Source organism: Centruroides sculpturatus, unplaced genomic scaffold, assembly GCF_000671375.1.
Source record: "Centruroides sculpturatus isolate CEXI.00-Female unplaced genomic scaffold, Cexi_2.0 scaffold502, whole genome shotgun sequence".
NCBI classification, from domain to species: domain Eukaryota; kingdom Metazoa; phylum Arthropoda; class Arachnida; order Scorpiones; family Buthidae; genus Centruroides; species Centruroides sculpturatus.
In genome coordinates, this window is record NW_019384630.1 from 31,066 (window position 1) to 53,248 (window position 22,183).

Here is a 22,183-nt window from a genome sequence, read left to right on the forward strand (position 1 = left end):
TATTGGCATATTTGTTCTCATATAAAAAATATATTGACAGTTGAAACTCTCTTAAGCATGCGGCACATGCTAAGCAAGCCCAGCCCAGAGAATTCACCCGATAAGAAACCTCTTATCTTCAAGAATAGTTACTTTCAAACAATCCACCTTATCCCAAGAGGTTCTACAAGCTAATTTCAATGAATGAATTCATCAGAAATATGTAGTTCTAATTACTACAGATGGTTCCAAACATAATGAGTCTGTCACCTCGGCATAACGAATTACACCTCAGCATATTACAACCTCCACTCCAAAACAAGCATGTTCATGGCCAAGGACTGTACTATTTTCCAAGCAATCTTCCATATGGTACAAATTAAGAAACAGACCATCATCTGTACAGACTCTAAAGCCATCTTGAAAAGCACGATTACACCAAATAAATTCTCTCATTCTATCATTACCAATATCCTTGCAGCTATCCCCTCAAATCAGAACCTTCCCTCATCATCTTCATATGGATCCTGGGCATGCAGGCTTCACTATCAACAAGAAAGCAGACAAGCTTGCTAAGAGCAAATCTAGCTTCACCTACAAAACAAATATCTCCCCAGATTTCCTTCCCATCAATAAACAGGACATGAAAGAAAAAAATGAATCAAATATGGATCTCCTATCATGAAAGGGAAGCCTATCCATAGCTGGAAAAAACTTTCAATCCTATTTATAAAGATCTAGACAGACACACTGCCGTTTTTATCAACAGAGCTTGTACCAATTCTCTCCTTACCAATCACTTTCTGCATAAATGGAACCTAGCCATACAAGACCAATGTCACTACCATCCTTCCAAAACTGATAACTCCCTCCATATATTGGATGAATGCATCATCTTCCAAAAGACCAGGAATCTCCTTTTGACAAATTCAGACATCAAAGGCAATGGCATCAACAAAATTAGTGACTGCCTTGTGCATATTCAAAAGAAAAAAAGAAAAGTTTATGTACATTAAGTCTTTTTCAACAAATATTCAAAATACTATTGATACTAGGGAGTGCCACTGTTCCATCTGCTAGAACAACGGTTCCCAACCTTTTTCGGGTGACGACCCCTTTTTATAAAAGCCAAGTGACCCGCGACCCCGATACTATTGAAAAAGACATTTTTAATAAGGTAATTAAAAAAAACAACGAAATTAGTTTTTTAGTATAATTTTATTTTAAATTATGTCTAATAATTTAATGCGACTGTTGAAATTGTATGTTATTAACCAGCCTTAAAATTCGCGGGTGAGTTTTTGTTAACGCCAACCTCATGTCATTTTCAACATTTAATTTATTCCTCTCAAACTGTCAACACATGATTCAACCAACTGTGACGGAATAGCGTACCTAGATTACACTTATTTTAATTTTTAAAAAATACAGTTGACCCACCTATAACACGGTAGATACGTTCCGTTTTTTATGAAATTGATGTTTTAGGAGACCTTGCCAATCACAGCCCGACACGTGTGAAGTTTACGGACTACGACTGTTTGAAAGGTTTTCTTCCATAAAATTAATCGATTCTAGACTAATTCGACTCAACATTTCCAAAACACGTATAATTTTTTGGGAATAATCCGTATAAACTATGCTATAAACAAAAAATTGTAGGATTACTTACCGAGTGTGCACCATTCGATGTCGCCATTGCTTAAGCTTGTTTTCGTTGCCGAGCAGCCGCACCAAATGGCGGCTGCGATTTCTGATAAGTTATTTTTCTGCGAAAACTTCGTTGAACTTTGGAGACATCATTAATATAAATAATTTTTATGGCCGTTGAATAAGAAATGTTTCTTTCACAAGAAATGTATAAAATTAGTGCTATATTAGACTTCGGTACCTAATTTACATACTGTACAGACGCTAGTAAACTGAACTTACTCGCCTAAACTCTCCGTAGCTTGGCACTGGACGGCAGAAAGTAGTTTGGCTGCCCGATGACGTTTTACAGAATTATAGGAGTTTTTTTACCATGTTTGTATGGATACCGTCGCAATTTTTTCGCTGTCATATAGGAATCCGTGTTATACGGGGGTCGACTGTATATTAAATTATTCAAACTTCAAGACACCATTAAAAATAAAAATTGCATTATAGTGAACATTTTTTTTTAGTTAACTGTATAAGTTGGCGACCCCACAGAAAGCCCGTTGTGACCAATAGGTTGGGAACCCGTGTGCTAGAATGTTTGGGTGACATAGTTGTGTACCTACTGCCTAACCATAATTCACTCACTCAATCAATCAAATGCTGAATTGTCATTACATGGTATACGGGCCAGATAATTTGGTTGAAATATTGGCTTCTAGTAAATGCAAACTCAAAACACCTTTATACTATAAAACTATGTTTGTGTAACTACTGTAAAACATTTTTTAGATAATTAAATAATTTTATTTAACAAGAAAAAATTTAATGAATTATAAAAATGAATTAATAATGAATTATAAAAATGTCTTTAAAAATTTCACATTTAAACATTTACTACACCAGAAAATATTAATTTGGAGTGCTTGATTGGCAATATAAAAGTATATATATTCATTTTAATAAATATTAAACTGTCATGGTAACAGTCTGTTGGTCTTAGGCTATGGTTACATAGTGCTAAATAAAATGAGGATGACAGATTTGACATTTTTAAAAGTCTAATGGATTTTTATTCTGTTATAATCAGTTCATCTACACCCCAATCTTCATAACTGCCGTCTGGTAGATACCTTCTTATGATGATAGGGATTTTTCTAGCCCTAAGAAAATAAAGAATCATTAATTAATACAATAATTTATATTCTCTCTGATATACTGATATACAGAAAAATCTTCAATACTTCAATAAATTTAGATATACTGTAATTTGGTTAGATGCTCTTATCTCTTATCTAAATTAATAATTATAATTTTTAATAATTTATTAAAAAATTTAGAATCATCTGGGAAAGACTTCAATCTGCAACATCCGCTTACCATACAATGCGCTTGCCAGTTATGCCACCCTGACGTCCAGGTGGCATAACTGACAAATTTAGATACACGAGGCATGTTCAAAAATTAATTACCAAAAATTATCGAGAGACCTAAACTAAATTGTAGTGGGCTGTTCGAACAAAGATGCTAACTAGACACCAGAGTGATTTTACTTCACAATAATGCATTCCATATTCTGCCCACAGTGATTGCTAAAAAATTTAAGTGAGCATCTGCTGTATAATATCAATATAACATCTTTCCCTTCCACCTGTTTTTGCACTTAGACAATTTAACAGCAATGAAGAGCTGCAGACACTCATGCAAAGGTGAGTCTGTAAGTTTGCCAGGCTCAACTTTGACAAGGGTTTGCCAAATTATCCATAGCTATAGTGCATCCCAAAAGTATATATAAATCAACATTTTACTACTTTCAAAATTGTTAACAATTTAAGAAAAATAAGAATGATTTCATTTGTATATTTGAATTACTTTACACTGATTTTTGATAACTTTAATTTTAAAGTTATCAAAAAGATTATTATATTAATAATTTAACAACAAAATTATATTTTTTGCTGTCCTAAAAGTTTACATAATAGAACGGAATTGTAAAATTTCAAACATAAGAAACTTACAATTACAAAAATAATAATAAATAATGTCAAGTAACACTAACTTTGTTGTCAAGTAATAATTTGAATATTGAATCAAAACTTTTCAAAATGCCACTTGGAAGAGAAAGAAATTGCAAGAATATGGAAATTAAAAGCAGAAAACTGTCGTGTCAAGGAAATTGCTGTTTTAATGAATAGATCTACTCCTGGAATTTATAAAATTTTGGAAAAATCATTACCAATACTTTCTGAACATCGATCAGGAAGACTCAAAATCACATCTCAAAAGGATGGTAATCAAATTGTACGCCTTGCATCACAACAGGATAAATCAGTTGTCAAATTTTGTTTCAAAATGAATTAAAAATATCAAAAAGCACTGTTCATCGAAGAAGTTTAACAGTTCCACATACAAAATTTTCTGCCATGATGAAAAACACCACCACTAACAAAACACAAACTGGCAAGAATGCAGTGAACTGAAGATCACAGTTCTGTTGAATGATCAATGTCTCTCAGTTCTTTTCAGTGATGAAAAAAGTTTAATTTGGATGGCCTAAGTACTGGCATTAAATCAGGAAAAAAGAGTGCAGTTTTTAAGCAGGCAAAAGGGTGGCAGTTCTATTATGGTGTGTGGCTGCTTTGAATTTAATAGTTTATCAAATTTAATGATTTTAACTGGTAGACAGACATCTATCAAGAAATCCAAAAAATAATTTAATACTTATTGGAAAAAAAATTAGAAAACCTGATTGGATTTAACAATAGGACAATGCCAGTATTCATTGTTCACCCTCAACAACTAAGTGGACAGCAAGAAGCCGGACATAAATCTGATCGAAAACTTGTGGGTGCATTCTTGCTTGAAAAATTTATGCTAATAACAGGCATTTTACAACAGTTTCAGAGCTTAAACAAGAAATCACTGAGTGATAGTTTCAAATGGATCCAGAAATCTTACAATTTAATTAAATCAATGCCTAACCTCATTTTTGAAGTCATTAAACATAATGGCAGTTCTATTTCATATTAAAATAATTTTCATGAATTTATGTTATAAACTATTGCTCAAAGTTAAATTTATCTATATTTTTGGAATATCACAAACAAGTATTTTGTGTTTAACACTTTACATAACTGTCAAATATTATAAAAACAATTATATAACACTGTATTATGCTATAAATAAATAATAATAATCTCTTGCATTGTTAACAAATATTTAATATGTAAAAAAATAAAAACATACAGATTATCCTTATTTTTGGGATACACTATATGACAAACATCTGAATCTTAAAGGTGAATATGCTCAAAAATAGCTCTATGTACTGTACATATGTTCCCTATGAAATAAATTTGCTTATTTAAACTTACATTTATATTCATTTCTGCTCAATTGAAACTTAATTTCTGGATGTGTCAGATATTAAAATTTGATAATGATACTGAAGATGAGATAATGAAATTAGATAAGATTTAAGTATTTTTTTACTGTAATGAAAAATATTGGGTATGTCCATACATGGCTGGATGCAATAGGTGCAAGGCCCGATTGAATTTTTTATGCGGGCCCCTCAAACTTTAAATAAAAAAATTAATTAACAGTTAATTTACATATTGAAACATAGATTTTAAATATCTATTTAAAACAAAATCCAATTATAAAAATCAAAAGTCATGAACCATAAGGTAGACAAATTTCTACATTAAAAAACCTGTACCAAAGATAAAAACAACTACATTTCATTGAATATAAACATACATAGATATTATTTCTACAGAAATTGCTTTTAGCTCTAAGTATAATTAAATTAATTAAAATATCTATAACTGTGAGGCAGATAATAGTAAGAGCTTATCACACCAATGATAATACCAACTGATGAGGGACTATTTTTCTATTGGAAAATAGTCCAAAATGCATTTTGGATTTTTACGGTTTTTATACTTATGTAATCATCTTATTGTTCACCCCTTTTTGTTTTATTAAATGTTTTTACTTTGATTCTTGAGCACTTGTGCCCATTATCATTGATGTGATAAACTTTTGCTATTATCTGTCTCACAGTTAAAGATATTTTAATTAATTTAATACATAGATATGTTTTAGTATTTCTATATTTTTAAATGAATATAACTACATAAATTTTTGCCATGAAAAATCTTCTAATATGTTGATGAATGAATATAACTGAATTTTATTGAATATAAACCTATAAAGAGATGTTTTATATGTTCCAAAGTTTTTGTTCTGTAAAATCTTCTAAAATAGTATCAAAATCCAACTGGTTTGCTTCTTGACTCTCAGTCGACATGATTGACATGAACTTTTTAAGAAAAAAATTTGTTGTTATATTTTTAATAATAATATGCCTAGATATTTATTTTTGTAACATGTACTATTTTTAAATATATAAATTTTGATGTGCTGCAAGGCCCAATTGGCGCATGTCGCTCCAATTGCCTCAAATCTGACTCTGATCGACATTCTTATTCATCTAATATAACAATTAATATTACTATTATTAATTGATAGACTAGCTAGAGTACGTGATTCTTGAATAGCTTTAAAGGCATTTATTTTGTTATGAGTTTATGACTATTTCCAATTGCTTGAAGAAAGTATGAGTGTAATTCTTTGTGGAATAATCTTATTGATGCTATTCTGATTGATACCATATTTCAGTTGTGTTGTCCATCAAATTGATGTTTTAAATATAGGATATTCTAATTCAAATTTCATTTCCAACTTCTTTCTGAGTTGATAAGCTCTTACAGAATAAGTTTACAAAGGATTAGGTTTGAAAGTCAGAGGTATTTCAAACATGATAGAACATTCTAATTGGATGTTAATTGCTTTTTGGATTTTGAAGATGGACAAATTCTAAATGCACTTAGTCCTTTATAATAAGGAAGGTCTTTTTATGACTCCTGTAAGCATAAAGGTAATATTTTATTTATGTTATTGTCTTAGTACATGATTAAGATATTCTGAAGATTTTAGATTTTAGTTAAAGAAAAAAATATATATAATAAATTCTTTCCTTATGAAACTTTTTTGAAATGTACTTCTGTGAGATCTGAATAGTCCTGAGTCTACAATTAATAATTATTTTATGATGTTAAATATTATCATAAAATATTATTTCGTTTTGGTGAGAAATTAACGATTTTCCAACGTGGGAAAGATAGATAACAGATGCTACTTCCTTCTAGGGAAGTTAGAACATCCTCTGTTTTTCCCTTATCTGCGAAAAATATAGCTTTGATGGGAAATGTTCACCCCTCATTTATTCCCCTTTCATCCGTTCACATGAAAGAGTCTCTGTCTGATGATTGGTCGAAAATCAGCAGATATAGCGGAAATTTATCAGAATTCGGGGAGTTCATCGACAGACATAGAAGAGTCAGGACTCCATTCATATTGCTCCTAAAGGCCAACGCCTATGCTNATAAAGAGATGTTTTATATGTTCCAAAGTTTTTGTTCTGTAAAATCTTCTAAAATAGCATCAAAAGCCAACTGGCTTGCTTCTTGACTCTCAATCGACATGATCGACACAAACTTTTTAAGAAAAAAATTTGTTATATTTTTAATAATAATATACCTAGATATTTATTTTTGTAACGTACTATTTTTAAATATATAAATTTTAAAAGCAGCCCCTTCAAGCACGGGGCCCAACTGGTGCATATCCTTCCAATCGCCTCAAATACGGCCCTGTGTCTATATTCACAAGTAGAATAAACTATATTCAAAGTGCAAGAATAACCATATGGAGACAAAACTGGGTATTGATTACATAACACAAAGCAATGGAAAGTTGAAGAATTTATTAAGATAATACAAATTTTTTGAAATGTTATTATTGTAATATCAAATGCTCAAGAAAAGATATTGTAGACAATATTCAGATTTCTAATGAAGCTTCTTTAAACATTATAGAAGGACAAGAGAATCTCCTATGATAAAAACTTGGTAATTACGGAATTTATTCCAGTCATTGCTGAGAATTTTGTACTACCTAATTTAACAATAAACTTTCAATTTCAAATATCAAAATATCTAAATCTGTCACTGTGGTTTTCTTACACCTTAGAAAAACATATTAAAATGATTTTCTACATTAATAGAATTTAAATATCCAATAAACCTACAGTATCCATCAATTCACATAGGAAATTATCTTTTATAAAACATAATACAGTTGAGTGTCAATTATACAAATCAATTGGGGACTGGGGTTGTTCGGAAAACCGATATTTCGGATAACCGATTAGGTACGAAAAAATATATTAACCTATCCCATCCTGAAATTTTTCTCCGTTGCGTGTTGCTTCGCGTTGAATTTTCGTCGATGTTAAGCCTAATGTAAACTTTTTAAAATAATAATCGTGACTATTGTATTGTTAAAAATTATTTCTTTATTTTGTACTAACAAAATAAATTTATTGAAAAATGTAAAAACAAAAAATTATACTTCAGAAGTTAATTTAGTATCAAAAACATAAAATATTTGAGTAGCCCAAGACATAGCCAAAGATTGAAGTGCCACAGCACTGGAGAAAATTTAAATTTGCCGACTGGCATTCTTTTCGGATAATTGGCATTCGGATAATCGACGCTCTACTGTAGTTATAATAACATTATTATTATTTCGAAGAATCAATGAAGTCAGTGTATTACGAACAAATATAACTTTCTTTGGCAATTTTAGATTTAAATTTGTGCAAATCAATTATTTATAATATTGATAGTTATAATGAAATGCTTAATATTATAGTAAAATGGCACATCAATCACTTTATTTTAATTGAATTAAGAATTTAAAGTAGAGTGTTGTTGCTTACCAAGCATCAACCTACTGTAAAAGCAATGCTCAAATAAAAATTTATACAGATCAGTTTTTATTCTGGAATTGTTATATTTGGTACAATGGGGTCTAACTATTCCAATGAGTTGGGAAATTAGGTTATAATATCTACATCATGTTTATTTTAATAAGAAAAATGCATAAGCATAAAAGTTCTTAATGTCATCTCTTACACATTTTAGTCCCATTATTACCAATTGCTTATCATAGCAAGACTTGATATAACTATCATAAGACCCTAACAAAGAAACTTTTGACATTTTTTACTATTCCATTATACTTGTAGTCATTTTTATATGGGCAGTTGCCACAAAATTTATACCCATAAACATTTAAGGAAGTTGCTATGCTACAACATCCTGAATGTATGTGATTCTCTTTTTTAGCTTTTGTGACTGCCTTTGCAAGGTGTTTGTTCCTTCAACTAACTTTATACAAATCTGAAAATTTCATGAGACTAATATTATGCTAATAACTATTACAATATACATGAAACATTCCACCTATGCAAATAGGTAGAAATATACTACAATAAATCCATTTTTGTATGCAAGTGCTAAATTGAAAAACAAAGTATTTTCAAAAATACTTTGATGTTTCACATTACACAACATTCATTGTTTCACAGTTCACAAGTCCTGAAAAATTCAAGTGACTAAAATAATATAATATGTAGTCTAGTGAAGTAAAAAGAACTTCAATACATTATTATTATTATTAGAATATATTTACTGACTATATCAGAAAAAAAAAATTATTATTCATCAAAATTTAATTTAGACATTTTTAGGAGGAGGAGGAGGAGAATAAGGGCAGTATATGTCACATATAATCTCAAAATTAAAACATTTCAGGTTTTAAAAGATCCCCTATATCAACAGCAAATTAAATGTTGTGAAACATCAAAGCATACAGCAAACATACAGTAGTTTTACAAAATATATAATACAGAAGCAACTAAAATGTCTTTGTTTCCATCCTGTCCAATCACCAGGAATTAAAAGTTTTCCTTTGCAGAGATGACCTTTCATTAGAGGCTATGCCTTTGCAATATTATGTAAAACAGTTTTAAAAATGATTGCTGATAAACCAAAAATTGTAAAATATATATACATAATTTAAATACACATAGTTTCACTTAAAAACTCCCAGAATAGCCATAATGAACGCAATTGCTTTGTTGATCCTCACTGCACTGATTAATGCTGCTGTTGTGTCTAAATAAATGTCATAATTATTAATAAAATCTGAACAATTTTTAAATCAATTCCCTAAATGTAATTTGAATAAAGAACACTTTTTTAAAATCATTTATCTCATCATCAGATCAGATCATTAATATCTTAAAAAATATTTAATCAAACAAATCTCCAAGCTCCTTAAAACTTAAATGTTTAAGCAAAGTTATTGACTAACAAAGCTTGTAACTAAGAAAATATCATCGATAGTTAGCAAGGGTAATTAGTTTTCTTCATTTCTTTTCAAATTAGCCAATGTTTTAACAGAATCATTATTTGTTCTATCCACAATATAAATATATAATTATGAGAAATAATGTAAATTTCATTATGCAAACTTTCTATATCTTATAATATTAAACTAAAAAACAAAAGCATACTTTAATTCCTTCATAGCAATCTGCAATGGATCTGTTTCACCTTCCAGCTCTACCATTACTGGAGCACACATCCTGAAAGAATAAATAATACATTAATCATTATTTTAGAAATTAAGTAAACTTTCTGATCTCTTTTCATAGCATCCCCCCTATAACACGGTAGATATGTTCCGTTCTTTATGAAATTCATGTTCTAAAAATCCTTGAATACATGAGCCAATCACAGCCTGGCACGTATGCAATTTACGGACTATGGCTGTTTGAAAGGTTTTCTTCCATAAAATTAATCGATTCTAGACTAATTCGACTCAACGTTTCCAAAATACGTATAATGTTTTGGGAATAATCCATATAAACTATGCTATAAACAAAAAATTGTAGGACTACTTACTGAGCGTGCACCGTTCGACAATGCCATTGCTTAAGCTTGTTTTCGTCATGGAGCTTGTCATCGAATGGTGCTCGTGTGCTTCCTGATAAATTATTTTTTTTGCGAAAAATTCGCTGAACTTTGGAGACATCATTAATATAAATATAATTTTTATGGACATTAAATAATAAATAGTTTTTAGTAGGTCCGCTGCTCGTTTAAACTCAACGGTTTGTACAATATCTGCTATTGGTCTAGATTCGACCAATCCTGTCGTGACACAAGTTGGNACAAATAATCAAAGAAAGTGACCAACAGATGACAATCATGTAGTTTCTAATTTTCAAAATAAGCTAACTGAAAAGCATTAAGTTCGTAATGTGATAAAAAAATAAATTTGTTATTATCACTTGAAATGAAAAAACAGATATAACTAAATTCACTATTAATTTACGTACTTGGTTGTGAAATTGCAATACAGAAAAAATTTTGAATATTTTAATGATGTTTACAGAAAAACTTAAAAAGAAATATTTTGAAATATCAATGTCAAGTGTGATATTACAAAATATTTTATTATCTGAAAATTTGTAAAGCCGTAACTATGTAAATGTTTATGCACATTCTTTAATTTACAAGAAAGCATTTGACTACTATTACTAAAATAAAATAAGTGCTGTTTAATTTGAAATTCCACATTACATTAAATTTATTTTTGAACTTATCTAATGAAAACAACTAACAAAAAAAAATATTTTGAAAAAAGAAAGAGGGATAAAGATTTTTTTAATAACTGTAGGAGTTACGAATAACTAAATCAATCCTAAGATTACACTTTTGAAAACTAAAACAAATTATATAATATCTTATGTAAATATACTAGTACATTAAAAGCATATTTTAATGTACTAGTATAATCTTAATTTATTAATAGTATATTCATTAACAAATAAATTAAATTCAAATTTTCAAAATAGAGCTCTCAAGTCTTGTGGTGGCTGCCATCTTGTTTATTGGCTTATGGAGCAAAAAAAAAAAAGCTTGCAGTTTGCTTGCAGCACGCTGACAGCAACCAGAAGCCAGAGATTTCGAACAGAGGTGCTGGCAGCACACAGATTTTGAATACATCTTAGACTTTATATTGATCTTTATTTAGGTGTCGATATGCGTTTCAGGATCTTGTCCCTCTTCTATTGGCTACAGAATTAGTTTTACAATATTATAAAAACTTCAATAAAATTTGCTTTTAAAAAGAATTCTCTCTTCTGACAGCTACAGAACAGGGCAAGAGCCTGAAACGTATGTCAGCACCTAACTGAAAATGGATGTAAACTAAAAGCCTAGTTGACTATTGATAAGTGCTTCGTCGTGCAATATAGATAAATAAAAATAAATACTATTTTAAAATGCATCTCTTTTACCAAATAAATATATTATATTTAGAAAACATTTTACATTATTTGTGTTCTGATAACAATTTTAAATTAAACAACAAATTCAAAAAGAAAAAATTAAATAGTAAATGCCATAACTTACGCTATCTGTAATGCTCTCGTTCCTAACACCCTCGCCCTTTCATATTTTGTCATATATGGTGTAGTGATACGCTTTTGATTTTGTTGAGGTTGCTGCTCACTGGCTGACATAATATCCACATTTTCCTAAAAATGAAAAAGTTATCTTTTATTAAATGATCTGAATTGATGCTCAATTTCATTACGTACACCCAAACACAATCAGTATTAGATTAAATACTATTTTTGCTAGTTTAATTGGTTGGCCTTTATTTAATTAATGTTAAGTTTTAGCTAAATACAAATGATATATATATATATATATATATATAATTTAGTGTAAACACACAATTATTTAATGAACAATCATTTAGAAAGCTCCAAAATAATGGTCAATATAAGAAAACTTGAATAAATTAAAAGGGTTTTCCACTAGGGGCACTTGAACAGTGTACAGCAGACTAGATAGTGAAGCTACAGCTGTCAAATTTGGAGGTTATAGTAATTAATGTTGGGCAAATCATCATGGAAAGCTAATGTTGAGCAACGTGTACAAATCATTAAACTTTACTATCAAAATGAGTGCTCAGTTTGAGCTACATTCCGTATGCTATATGATTTTTACAGTGCAAACAATCATCCTCTTGAGTTGACTATTCGTTGTTTGGTGGACAAATTCGAAACAACTGGTTTAGTAAACAATCAAACAACAATATGAAGATTGGGGTGTACATCAACAAAACATGAGATCTTCAGAAAACACTGCTGCAGTGAACAAGAGTGGGCAGGATAATCTCAGCAGTCAATTCCTCGTCGTGCCCAAGAACTTGTCCTTTCGCAGACCTCTACTTGGCGAATTTTGCATCAGGACTTGGGCCTGCACCCATACAAAATTCAACTGACCCAGGAACTGAAGGTAGACGACCATAGGCAGTGCTGAGCATTCGCTGACTGAGCTCTGGAGCAGTTGGAAGTGGACCCCAATTTCGGACAGAAAATCATCTTCAGCGATGAAGCCTATTTTTGGATGAATGGCTACGTCAACAAGCAAAATTGTTGCATTTGGAAAGATAACAATCCATATGAGACCCATCAGTTGCAAATGCATCTAGAAAAAGTCACTGTTTGCTGTGGATTTTGGTCTGGCGAAGACCAAAATCCACAGCAGAATCCAGCACACTACTTTGGGAAACCTGAGGTGCCAGCACACTACTTTGGGAAACCTGAGATGAAATTCATGCAAGCTTTGTCCTTTACCATCTAGCATAATTCACAATTGACATAAAAAAAAGGAGGGTTCTCTTTGTGCCCAATGGATAAAAATAGCAAAAAAAATTTAAACTTTAATATACAATCATTTTCATTTTAATGTGAATACTTTCCTTAGGCATGAAATCTATTATCTACAAATAATCAAAGAAAGTGACCAACAGATGACAATCATGTAGTTTCTAATTTTCAAAATAAGCTAACTGAAAAGCATTAAGTTCGTAATGTGATAAAAAAATAAATTTGTTATTATCACTTGAAATGAAAAAACAGATATAACTAAATTCACTATTAATTTACGTACTTGGTTGTGAAATTGCAATACAGAAAAAATTTTGAATATTTTAATGATGTTTAAAGAAAAACTTAAAAAGAAATATTTTGAAATATCAATGTCAAGTGTGATATTACAAAATATTTTATTATCTGAAAATTTGTAAAGCCGTAACTATGTAAATGTTTATGCACATTCTTTAATTTACAAGAAAGCATTTGACTACTATTACTAAAATAAAATAAGTGCTGTTTAATTTGAAATTCCACATTACATTAAATTTATTTTTGAACTTATCTAATGAAAACAACTAACAAAAAAAAATATTTTGAAAAAAGAAAGAGGGATAAAGATTTTTTTAATAACTGTAGGAGTTACGAATAACTAAATCAATCCTAAGATTACACTTTTGAAAACTAAAACAAATTATGTAATATCTTATGTAAATATACTAGTACATTAAAAGCATATTTTAATGTACTAGTATAATCTTAATTTATTAATAGTATATTCATTAACAAATAAATTAAATTCAAATTTTCAAAATAGAGCTCTCAAGTCTTGTGGTGGCTGCNTTTAAATATACAAATGATTGAATGATTTGAATATTAAAAAGTCCAACTTATCATTGGTATGGTATAAAGGAATAAAAAGTTTTCAGTAGAGTTTGGCTGGCATAGCTATGGTACAGAAAACTTGTTATTCCATACCAATGCCAAGTTGAATTTTTTAATATGATTCAAATCGTTCTATATCATTCGTATTTTTAAAGTTGTTTTCTGTCACAACATTAGAACCTGATGAACTAATGTTATTGATCTTATTTAAATATCATTAAATTTATCTAAATATCACTTTTGGATAGCTGTTTTTATGTTCAACTATGTCTTGTCTCTTTAATCCGACATTAAGTTCGGTAGGCTATCATTACAGCTTCCAGGTTAGACACTTCTTTTATTGTTTCAACATATGCATTTCGGACTTATATAAATGTTAAGTCCCTGCACTGAAGAGGGACTTAACATTTATATAAGTCCAAAATGTATATGTGGAAACAATAAAAGAAGTGTCTAACCTGAAAGCTGTAATGATAGCCTACCGAACTTAATGTCGGATTAAAGAGACAAGACATACTTGAATCATTAAATTTGTTTTTTATTACTGGATTAAGGTATATTTTGAATTAATTATAATACATCCAGTTGTCTTTGCAGTAATTAATGTATCAAACATATAAATTTGTAATTTACATAGTTTTAGAAATTAATTTGATATAATTTAATATACTGTGAAATCTCACTATAACGAATTTGAGGATTCCACACAGTATTTATTAAACTGAAATTTTGTTATAGTGTCAATGTGGGTAAATATGAGACACTCTTCAAAACTTTTGTAACAGCATTTGTTGAGATCAGTATTTTACAAAGAGAAATACATGACAAGGTTTACAGATGGTGTTAAAACTAATGAAGTATTAATTTTTTCTTTATGTATGAGAAATGTTTAGCAAAAGATTTTTTCACCTTTCTCAAAATTTTACCTTCAAAAATATAAAATATGAGACACTGGGAGGTGAAAAATGACATAACCATTATATTACCATAAGGATGCCTATGCCAACAGGGAAGTTAATAATGTTGTACTGCAGGTTAAATGCTAGCCATTTTTGTATAAAACATTGCTCCATAATATTTAGAAGTAAGTAGCTAAGATTAAATAGTCATCAATTTTGGAAAGTCTCATATTTACCCACATTGACCCTATTTTTAATTTTTCTCTGATAATTATTTGGCATCTTCATTATTTCATTCAAAACTCACACCCATAAGAACAAAGAAATATTTTTACTATGATACAGCGCCACTAAAGTAAAAAAAGTTTCATGGAAATTAATGACTGGTGAATAAAATCTAGTGTATGTCATTTTTTATCTCATTTTGAAATTCACAAAACTCAGACAAAAGATGATATATGCAATAAAAACAACTAACAGTGTTTATATACTACATACAAATTTCTAATTAAATATCCATATCTTTTGCAAATATATACAGAGCTAAAATTAGTTAACTCACAGAAAAGTTTTTGTACCCATTTTTGTAGCGTTTCTTAAAAATTAAAGCGACTCAATGAAATCATAGTCATTTTTCATTCAGAAAAGTTATATGTTAAAAAGCACTAAATAAACTTTATTTTGTATCAGTAAAGGACAGACATAGATTAAGTCACATTCATAACACTCATTTTTTCCATTTTTCAGACTGCCTCATATTTACCCACATTGATCCTAAATAAAATGTATATAAATTATTATCAAGCAAATTAAATAACTAAATATGAAGTCTACATATGAAACAAAAATGTTATACATGTTATTTATATTGTTTTATTATTATTACAGTAGAGCATCAATTATCCAAAACAATTCGGGACTGGGGTTGTTCAGATAACTGATCAGTTACAAAAAAATATATTAAACACAAAACTGTACTGTATATATTTTGTATAACACACTTACAAATACCTACCTTATATTACCTTACATATAGTAGTACATTAAAGTAGGCCTATAGTTTAGGTTGGCAGGGAGAGGGAGAGCACCGCAATGTTCACAGTGCCAGCAGAAATTTGAATTTGAAGGAAAACTTTCGGTTAACTGATGTTTCGGTTGATATTTGAATAATCAATGCTCTACTATATTTACTTATTTCATGTAAATAATTTAGTTTTGAATTTGTGAATTTAATTACTTCTTTCAAATCATTCTTCCTACATTTCAGTTTCCTTTACCAGAGAACTGACCAGAAGTGCACCAATGTTCCTTTTAGATATAATCTTACCATCGTGTTTTAAGTGAAAAATACAGTTATTGATAAGGTAAGTGACAAAATTGAAAGAAGCATAAGCAGCCATCCTCACAAGTGTCTGTGACAACTTGTAGCTGTTTTTGAGATTAGTACCGTACACATGCAACTTGTTAGTTTTCAAGCTCTTTCCTTATTTTTTATTTAAACATTCTTAGAGATGTCTGGTGATAAACAAAATTTATCTAGAATTTATTTAAAAGAAGAAACAATTTTGTAATTGATTTTATTGATAATAGTATTCTATGGTCCAAATATATAAATTAAGAATTTAATATTTCCAAATATTCAAAAACAAAATTATTATTTCCGAAGGGCCAGAAAGTTTTAATTTGACTAATGTTTTTGGATACAAGTAATTCATCTCAAATTTAAAATTTTTAGATCCTAGAAACTTAGTGTTTTTTCCCTCTAAATGTAATGTAATACACAGGTTGTCTAAAATGAAACTGAACTTTTGCTCTAGAAATATAACTAGGTAGCAAAATTAGCATTAATGGCCAAATCTGAATTGGTTTATAACAATCCTCTGTGTGGCATGAAATGTAAACTTTTACAAAAATATGTAAGTAACCAAAACAAGTAATGGGGATGATTGCCTAAGTGAAACACAAGTTTATGACTGGTTTAGTCAATTCAAAGATGGCCAGGAGTCAATCAAAAACAATCAGAAAAGTGATCCTTCAAAGAAGTCGACTATGAAAAGTACAACAAATATTAGGAAAGAGTCCAAATGTCGCCTGTAAAATGTTGTCAGAGGAGTTGGGAGTGTCAAAGGACTCTGTCCACATAATTTTACACAATTATTTTAACAAACATAGAGTCTGGTCCTGCTTTGTTGCACACTCTCTCACTGAAGATCAACAGACATGCATTCATGATGCACAGAACATCATCAAAATGGCTCACAGCAATCCAAATTTTCTCAAAACTATTGTCATGGGTGATGAAACATCAAACTTCCATGTGGAAGTCATCAGACGAGCCCACACCCAAAAAACTTCCTTTCCAAGACTAGACAGAAACTGGATGAGCCATATTACAAAAAGTCTTCCCTCAACTTACTCTATTGATGTCACACCATCAATATATCCATACCATCAAAAATTATACCATATACCATCAATTATACCACAATATACCATCAAAAAATATATTTTGAATAAAAAATACTTTAAAAATGTCCACCTAAATAACAAATGCACTATCAGAAATCATCCATCAAAAACAAATATTGTTTTGCAACCAGAATTGGCACAATGCCTATAAAGTGGAGGTAGGTCATAGATAATAATAGCCAATACGTTTTTGCTTAATTAAATTCTTAAATTATATTAATTTTATTCAAAAACATGACAGAAATTACTAATTAATGCAGTGCATTAATACTGCAATACACATCTTTACATATGGAGATAATTACTCCATTATGTGAGCAGAAATATATTTGTACAGTTATATCTAAAAAGAAACCAAGTAAATGAATTCTAGTGCTAAATATGACATCAAAACATTTAACATTCATATGTAGCTCTGTTGTTGACAACTTAAAACAGAAAAATATTCAAATACCACGGAACTGTTCAGTTATGCCAAACATAATGAATCTCATACATACTGCAGATATACTTGAGAGCACTACAACAGCCTCTTTATTACTATACTTATTACTCAGTCTTTAGACACAAGTCTAGCATTAGAATATGAACTTATTTTCAAAAATAGTCTTGATATGCTAAAGCTAGTCACATGTCTAAAGACGGGGTAACAAAGAAGCCATTGTTACTCTCAGTGGCCGAGTGTAACCACTGGCAGTAACTCATTGTTACTGCCAGTGGTCTCAAGTATATTTCAAGCTAGACAAGAAGAGTTATTATAGTATAGTCTCATACTGTATATTTCTAAATTCAATACTTATATTACCAGTGAGTTCTCTGTTGAACGATCTGACATCATGTTTTGTAGAATAAAGAAACATTTCTGGTGAAAGGGCACTTTTTATGATGGCCGACTTAATTAAGAAGACAACAGTTATGACTGTTTTGCTAAATAATTAAAGTGACTCACTTAACCATTATTTGAATAAATCCTTTTATTCAAATGAGCCCTTCTCTATATCATTTTTGGCACTTGTGCAGTTTAGGGGATACAGCTATTTGAAAGGTTTTCTCCCATAACATTGATAGATTCTAGACTAATTTGACTCAAATATTTCCAAAACACATATAATTTTTTGGGAATAATTAATATAAAATATGCTATAAACAAAAAATTGTAGGAATACTTACCGAGTATGCACCGTTCGAAGACGCCATTGCTTAAGCTTGTTTTCGTCACAGATTGGCACATCAGACAGCAGACGTGTACGAAGAGTGTCACATGACTACTCATCTGACATGTTTCCTAATAACTTATTCTTTTTACAAAGAATTTGCCAAACTTTGGAGACATCATTAATAGAAATATTAAAACATCATTCCATTCTAAATATGGATTAAAATCAACATATAACAACATATGATAATGCAATAAATAACTAATAATTCTGCTCTGCTTTTAAATTTCCTAATCTCTTTCATGTCCTAAACAAAATTGTGGTGAGGCCGAAAACGCTTGTTCCGAAATACACTGCTGGCCATTAAAATTGCAACACCAAGAAGGAAAGCAAATAAAAAAAAAAAATATTTATTGTATGTAAATAGTATGGCATGAAGACAAAATGATTAAATTTGCAAGCAGTTTGGGGTTTACAGGGGTGCGAAATTAGTACACACATTTGCCACCCCTGGCAGCTAAAACGGCCCTTATCCGGTTATGCATAGAGTCAAACTTGGCTTGGATGACAGAAATGGGCAACTCATTCCATGCTGCTTCAAGTCTATGCCACGCTTTATCAACCGTATTAGATGGAAAGGGGTGGCAGGCCAGTCTCTCAGCAACCCATGACCAGATGTTTTCAATTGGTGAGAGATCTGGAGACCATGCAGGCCAGGGCAACAATCAAATACCCTCTGTATTGAGGAAGGTCAGAACATGACGTGCAACATGAGGTCTTGCATTATCTTGTTGGAAGATGAAATTTTGCAGGCCTCGAAGATAGGGCACAACCACTGGACGTAAGATGTCAGAAATGTACCGATCTGTGTTCAAATTACCATCGATCCAAACTAGAGATGTCTGTGTCGTGTACCCAATGGCTGCCCATATCATTACACCAGGTGCAGGGCCCCTATGCCGATATCGAATGCAAGCAGGCGACGAGCGATCTCCTCGGAGCCTCCAGACACGTATACGGTCATCAGAATGCTGCACACAGAACTGGGACTCGTCTGAAAAGACGACATTCTGCCACTCCTGTATTCAGCTTTGTCATTGGGTGCACCAGAGTTGCTGTCTCTCTCTATGCTACATTGTCAAGGGAAGCCGAAGTAATGGTCGCCGTGCTGACAGTCCACACTGCTGCAAACATCGTTGCACCATACAAGCAGATACTGGATGTACTGTGAACAAGCTCATTTCCTGACTAATGGTCCATGATATGGTTGTATGGTTTTGCACAGCCGACCTCACAATATGTCTGTCCTCTCAGGTGTTATTCATGAGAGGGCATTGAGATCCTGCATGCTGTTCAGTAAGACCCTCAGCAACCCATCAATTCCATATTCACATGACAGTAGTTGGATTTCGACCAGTGCGGGTGACAATATTACGGAACGATAATCCACTCTCTCAATAGGCAATGATCCTGCCTCTATCAAATTCCAACACTTGCTGGTAAGCATTTCTTCTTGTTATTTGAGGCATACACACAATATTCTAATGAAATCCCGACCTTACAAAGCAATTTCTGAATGAGAAATCCACTGCACAACTTTTATGCAGTGCTTCAGAGGTCGTTTGTCCCTCCTGCATCATCTAAATGCACTGAAATACTAATCATTTGCATATCTCAACCTCTTCCATTCATATGATTTTGATGTTCGCATGATCATTCCTTCCTGGTGTTGCAATTTTAATGGCCAGCAGTGTATAATCATTACCAGGGATAAAGGTTCAATGAGTGTGTACATGGATGATTGTATAATATTTATTTACATCAAGACATTAAATATCTTATGTTGCATCTTATTAATATTTATCATCATAATATATATCATGATAGAATTATTGTTGTTAGAGACTGGTTTTATCTTTGTTGTTTCATATAGTCAATAATAAGTCATTTCTAATTACAATAAAAATACTATAGTACATTATGATCTATCATGTGATGTCTCCAAAGTTCAGCGAGTTCTTCGCAAAAAACAGTAAGTTAGCAGGAAACACATCAGATGAGTAGTCACATGACTGAATAGCAGCGACAAATGTCACATGACACGCTTCATACACATCTGCCGTCCGATGTGCCGCTCCATGACGAAAATAAGCTTAAGCAATGGCACACACTCGGTAAGTATTCCTACAATTTTTTGTTTATAGCATATTTTATATGAATTATTCCCAAAAAATTATATGTTTTGGAAATGGAAATGAGGCAGTTAGTCTAGAATTGATTAATGTTATGAAAGAAAACCTTTCAAACAGCCATATCTCCTAAACTGCACAAATGCCTCATTTTCTTCTATACTGGGTCCTTCTTTAATAATTTGAATTTCTTGAATATTTATATCATTAGGAAGACTTAAAGAGGGTCAAATATCGATCATGTAGATAGTTTGTTTCTGAAAAAAAGCTTAATATTTCAATATTGACCAAATTATCCAACATAATAGTGCAATCGCATGTTTTATCATATATAGATCGTTCATTAATCTGTCCGCTATTACAGCATCCACATCAAGAGCTAATCTATAGTTTCTATAAGCGAAATTTACTTGTTTCATGAATGTCATGTTAGTTTGTTGAATACTCAACGGTCTTTCAAGTCGTTGAATATAGAAACGTACGTATAGACATTGTGTTGTCACCGTGCACACAAAGAAAACATTACCTCGTTCTGATCGATTTCATCGAGATTTTCATCGTCCTCAACTTCATTAAAATCATCGTCTCCAACACTAAAGAAAACGGTTTAGTTGACATTTTATAGACGAATTAAGAAAAAATGCATTCAAATTCACATTAGATTTACTTACTCGTCAGGCTCGAAATCTTCGTCAGCCATACCTACTACGATCTTGTTACCCAACTGCTAAAGTCGTAAGACAAAACGTGCAACTAAACATTCAGATCACTGTTGCCAAGTCCCAGATGCTTACGCCCCCTAGATCCGGTGGAAAAACTCCCTTTTAAAAAAACCCTTTAAAATATTTTCCCATCCTTAAAAAATTTTAATAAACTTGTCGAGATGCCATCTCCCAATTCCAGGGTCTGCATAATGGTTAAAACTGTTCTGAATTCTAGAAAAAATCATACATTTTTATCCACGCAAGATCGTAAATTCCACATTTTGCACTTGTAATCTCATCTATAATACTCGATACGTATGTATCGAAATTTGATTCAGATTTCTCAATAGTTCTTTCTATAGACAGCACTAAACACCTTACTATAATGTGTTGTACCACTATATTTGCGCGATATGTGTATTAACGAGTTTCCGAGCTTTAGCGGTAACATAAGAGTTATTTATTATTTATAGTATAATCTTCGAATAGCGAACACCGTCGTGACCGAGAAGTTTGTCTGTTATTTAGAGGTGTCCGCTATTCGGGAGTGTCCTTTAATGAAGGTTTCACTGTATATATTTCAGTAATAATTTCGAAAATAAACAAATAATAG

The 22,183-nt window shown here is 31.0% G+C and overlaps 1 protein-coding gene across 1 annotated transcript; it reads right to left on the reverse strand.

Moving 5' to 3' along the window:
- Positions 1-2,660: 2,660 nt before the first annotated feature.
- On the reverse strand, positions 2,661-21,680 carry LOC111625727 (DNA-directed RNA polymerases I, II, and III subunit RPABC2-like). Its single transcript, XM_023368945.1, has 5 exons — positions 21,538-21,680; positions 21,393-21,459; positions 12,015-12,139; positions 10,109-10,180; positions 2,661-2,780 (listed from the first exon to the last, which is right to left on the reverse strand). Exons 1-5 carry the CDS (start codon positions 21,564-21,566, stop codon positions 2,690-2,692), a joined length of 384 nt encoding a protein of 127 aa, XP_023224713.1. The 5' UTR covers positions 21,567-21,680; the 3' UTR covers positions 2,661-2,689.
- Between the last annotated feature and the right edge of the window lie 503 nt (positions 21,681-22,183).

Coding starts and splice junctions, on each gene's coding strand:
- LOC111625727 (XM_023368945.1), bottom strand. CDS start 21,566: ATGGCTGACGAAGATTTCGAGCCTGACGA. Junction 10,181..12,014: donor ACGAGAGCATTACAGATAGC/GTAAGTTATGGC, acceptor TTATTCTTTCAG/GATGTGTGCTCCAGTAATGG. Junction 2,781..10,108: donor ATTGCTATGAAGGAATTAAA/GTATGCTTTTGT, acceptor TTATTTTCTTAG/GGCTAGAAAAATCCCTATCA.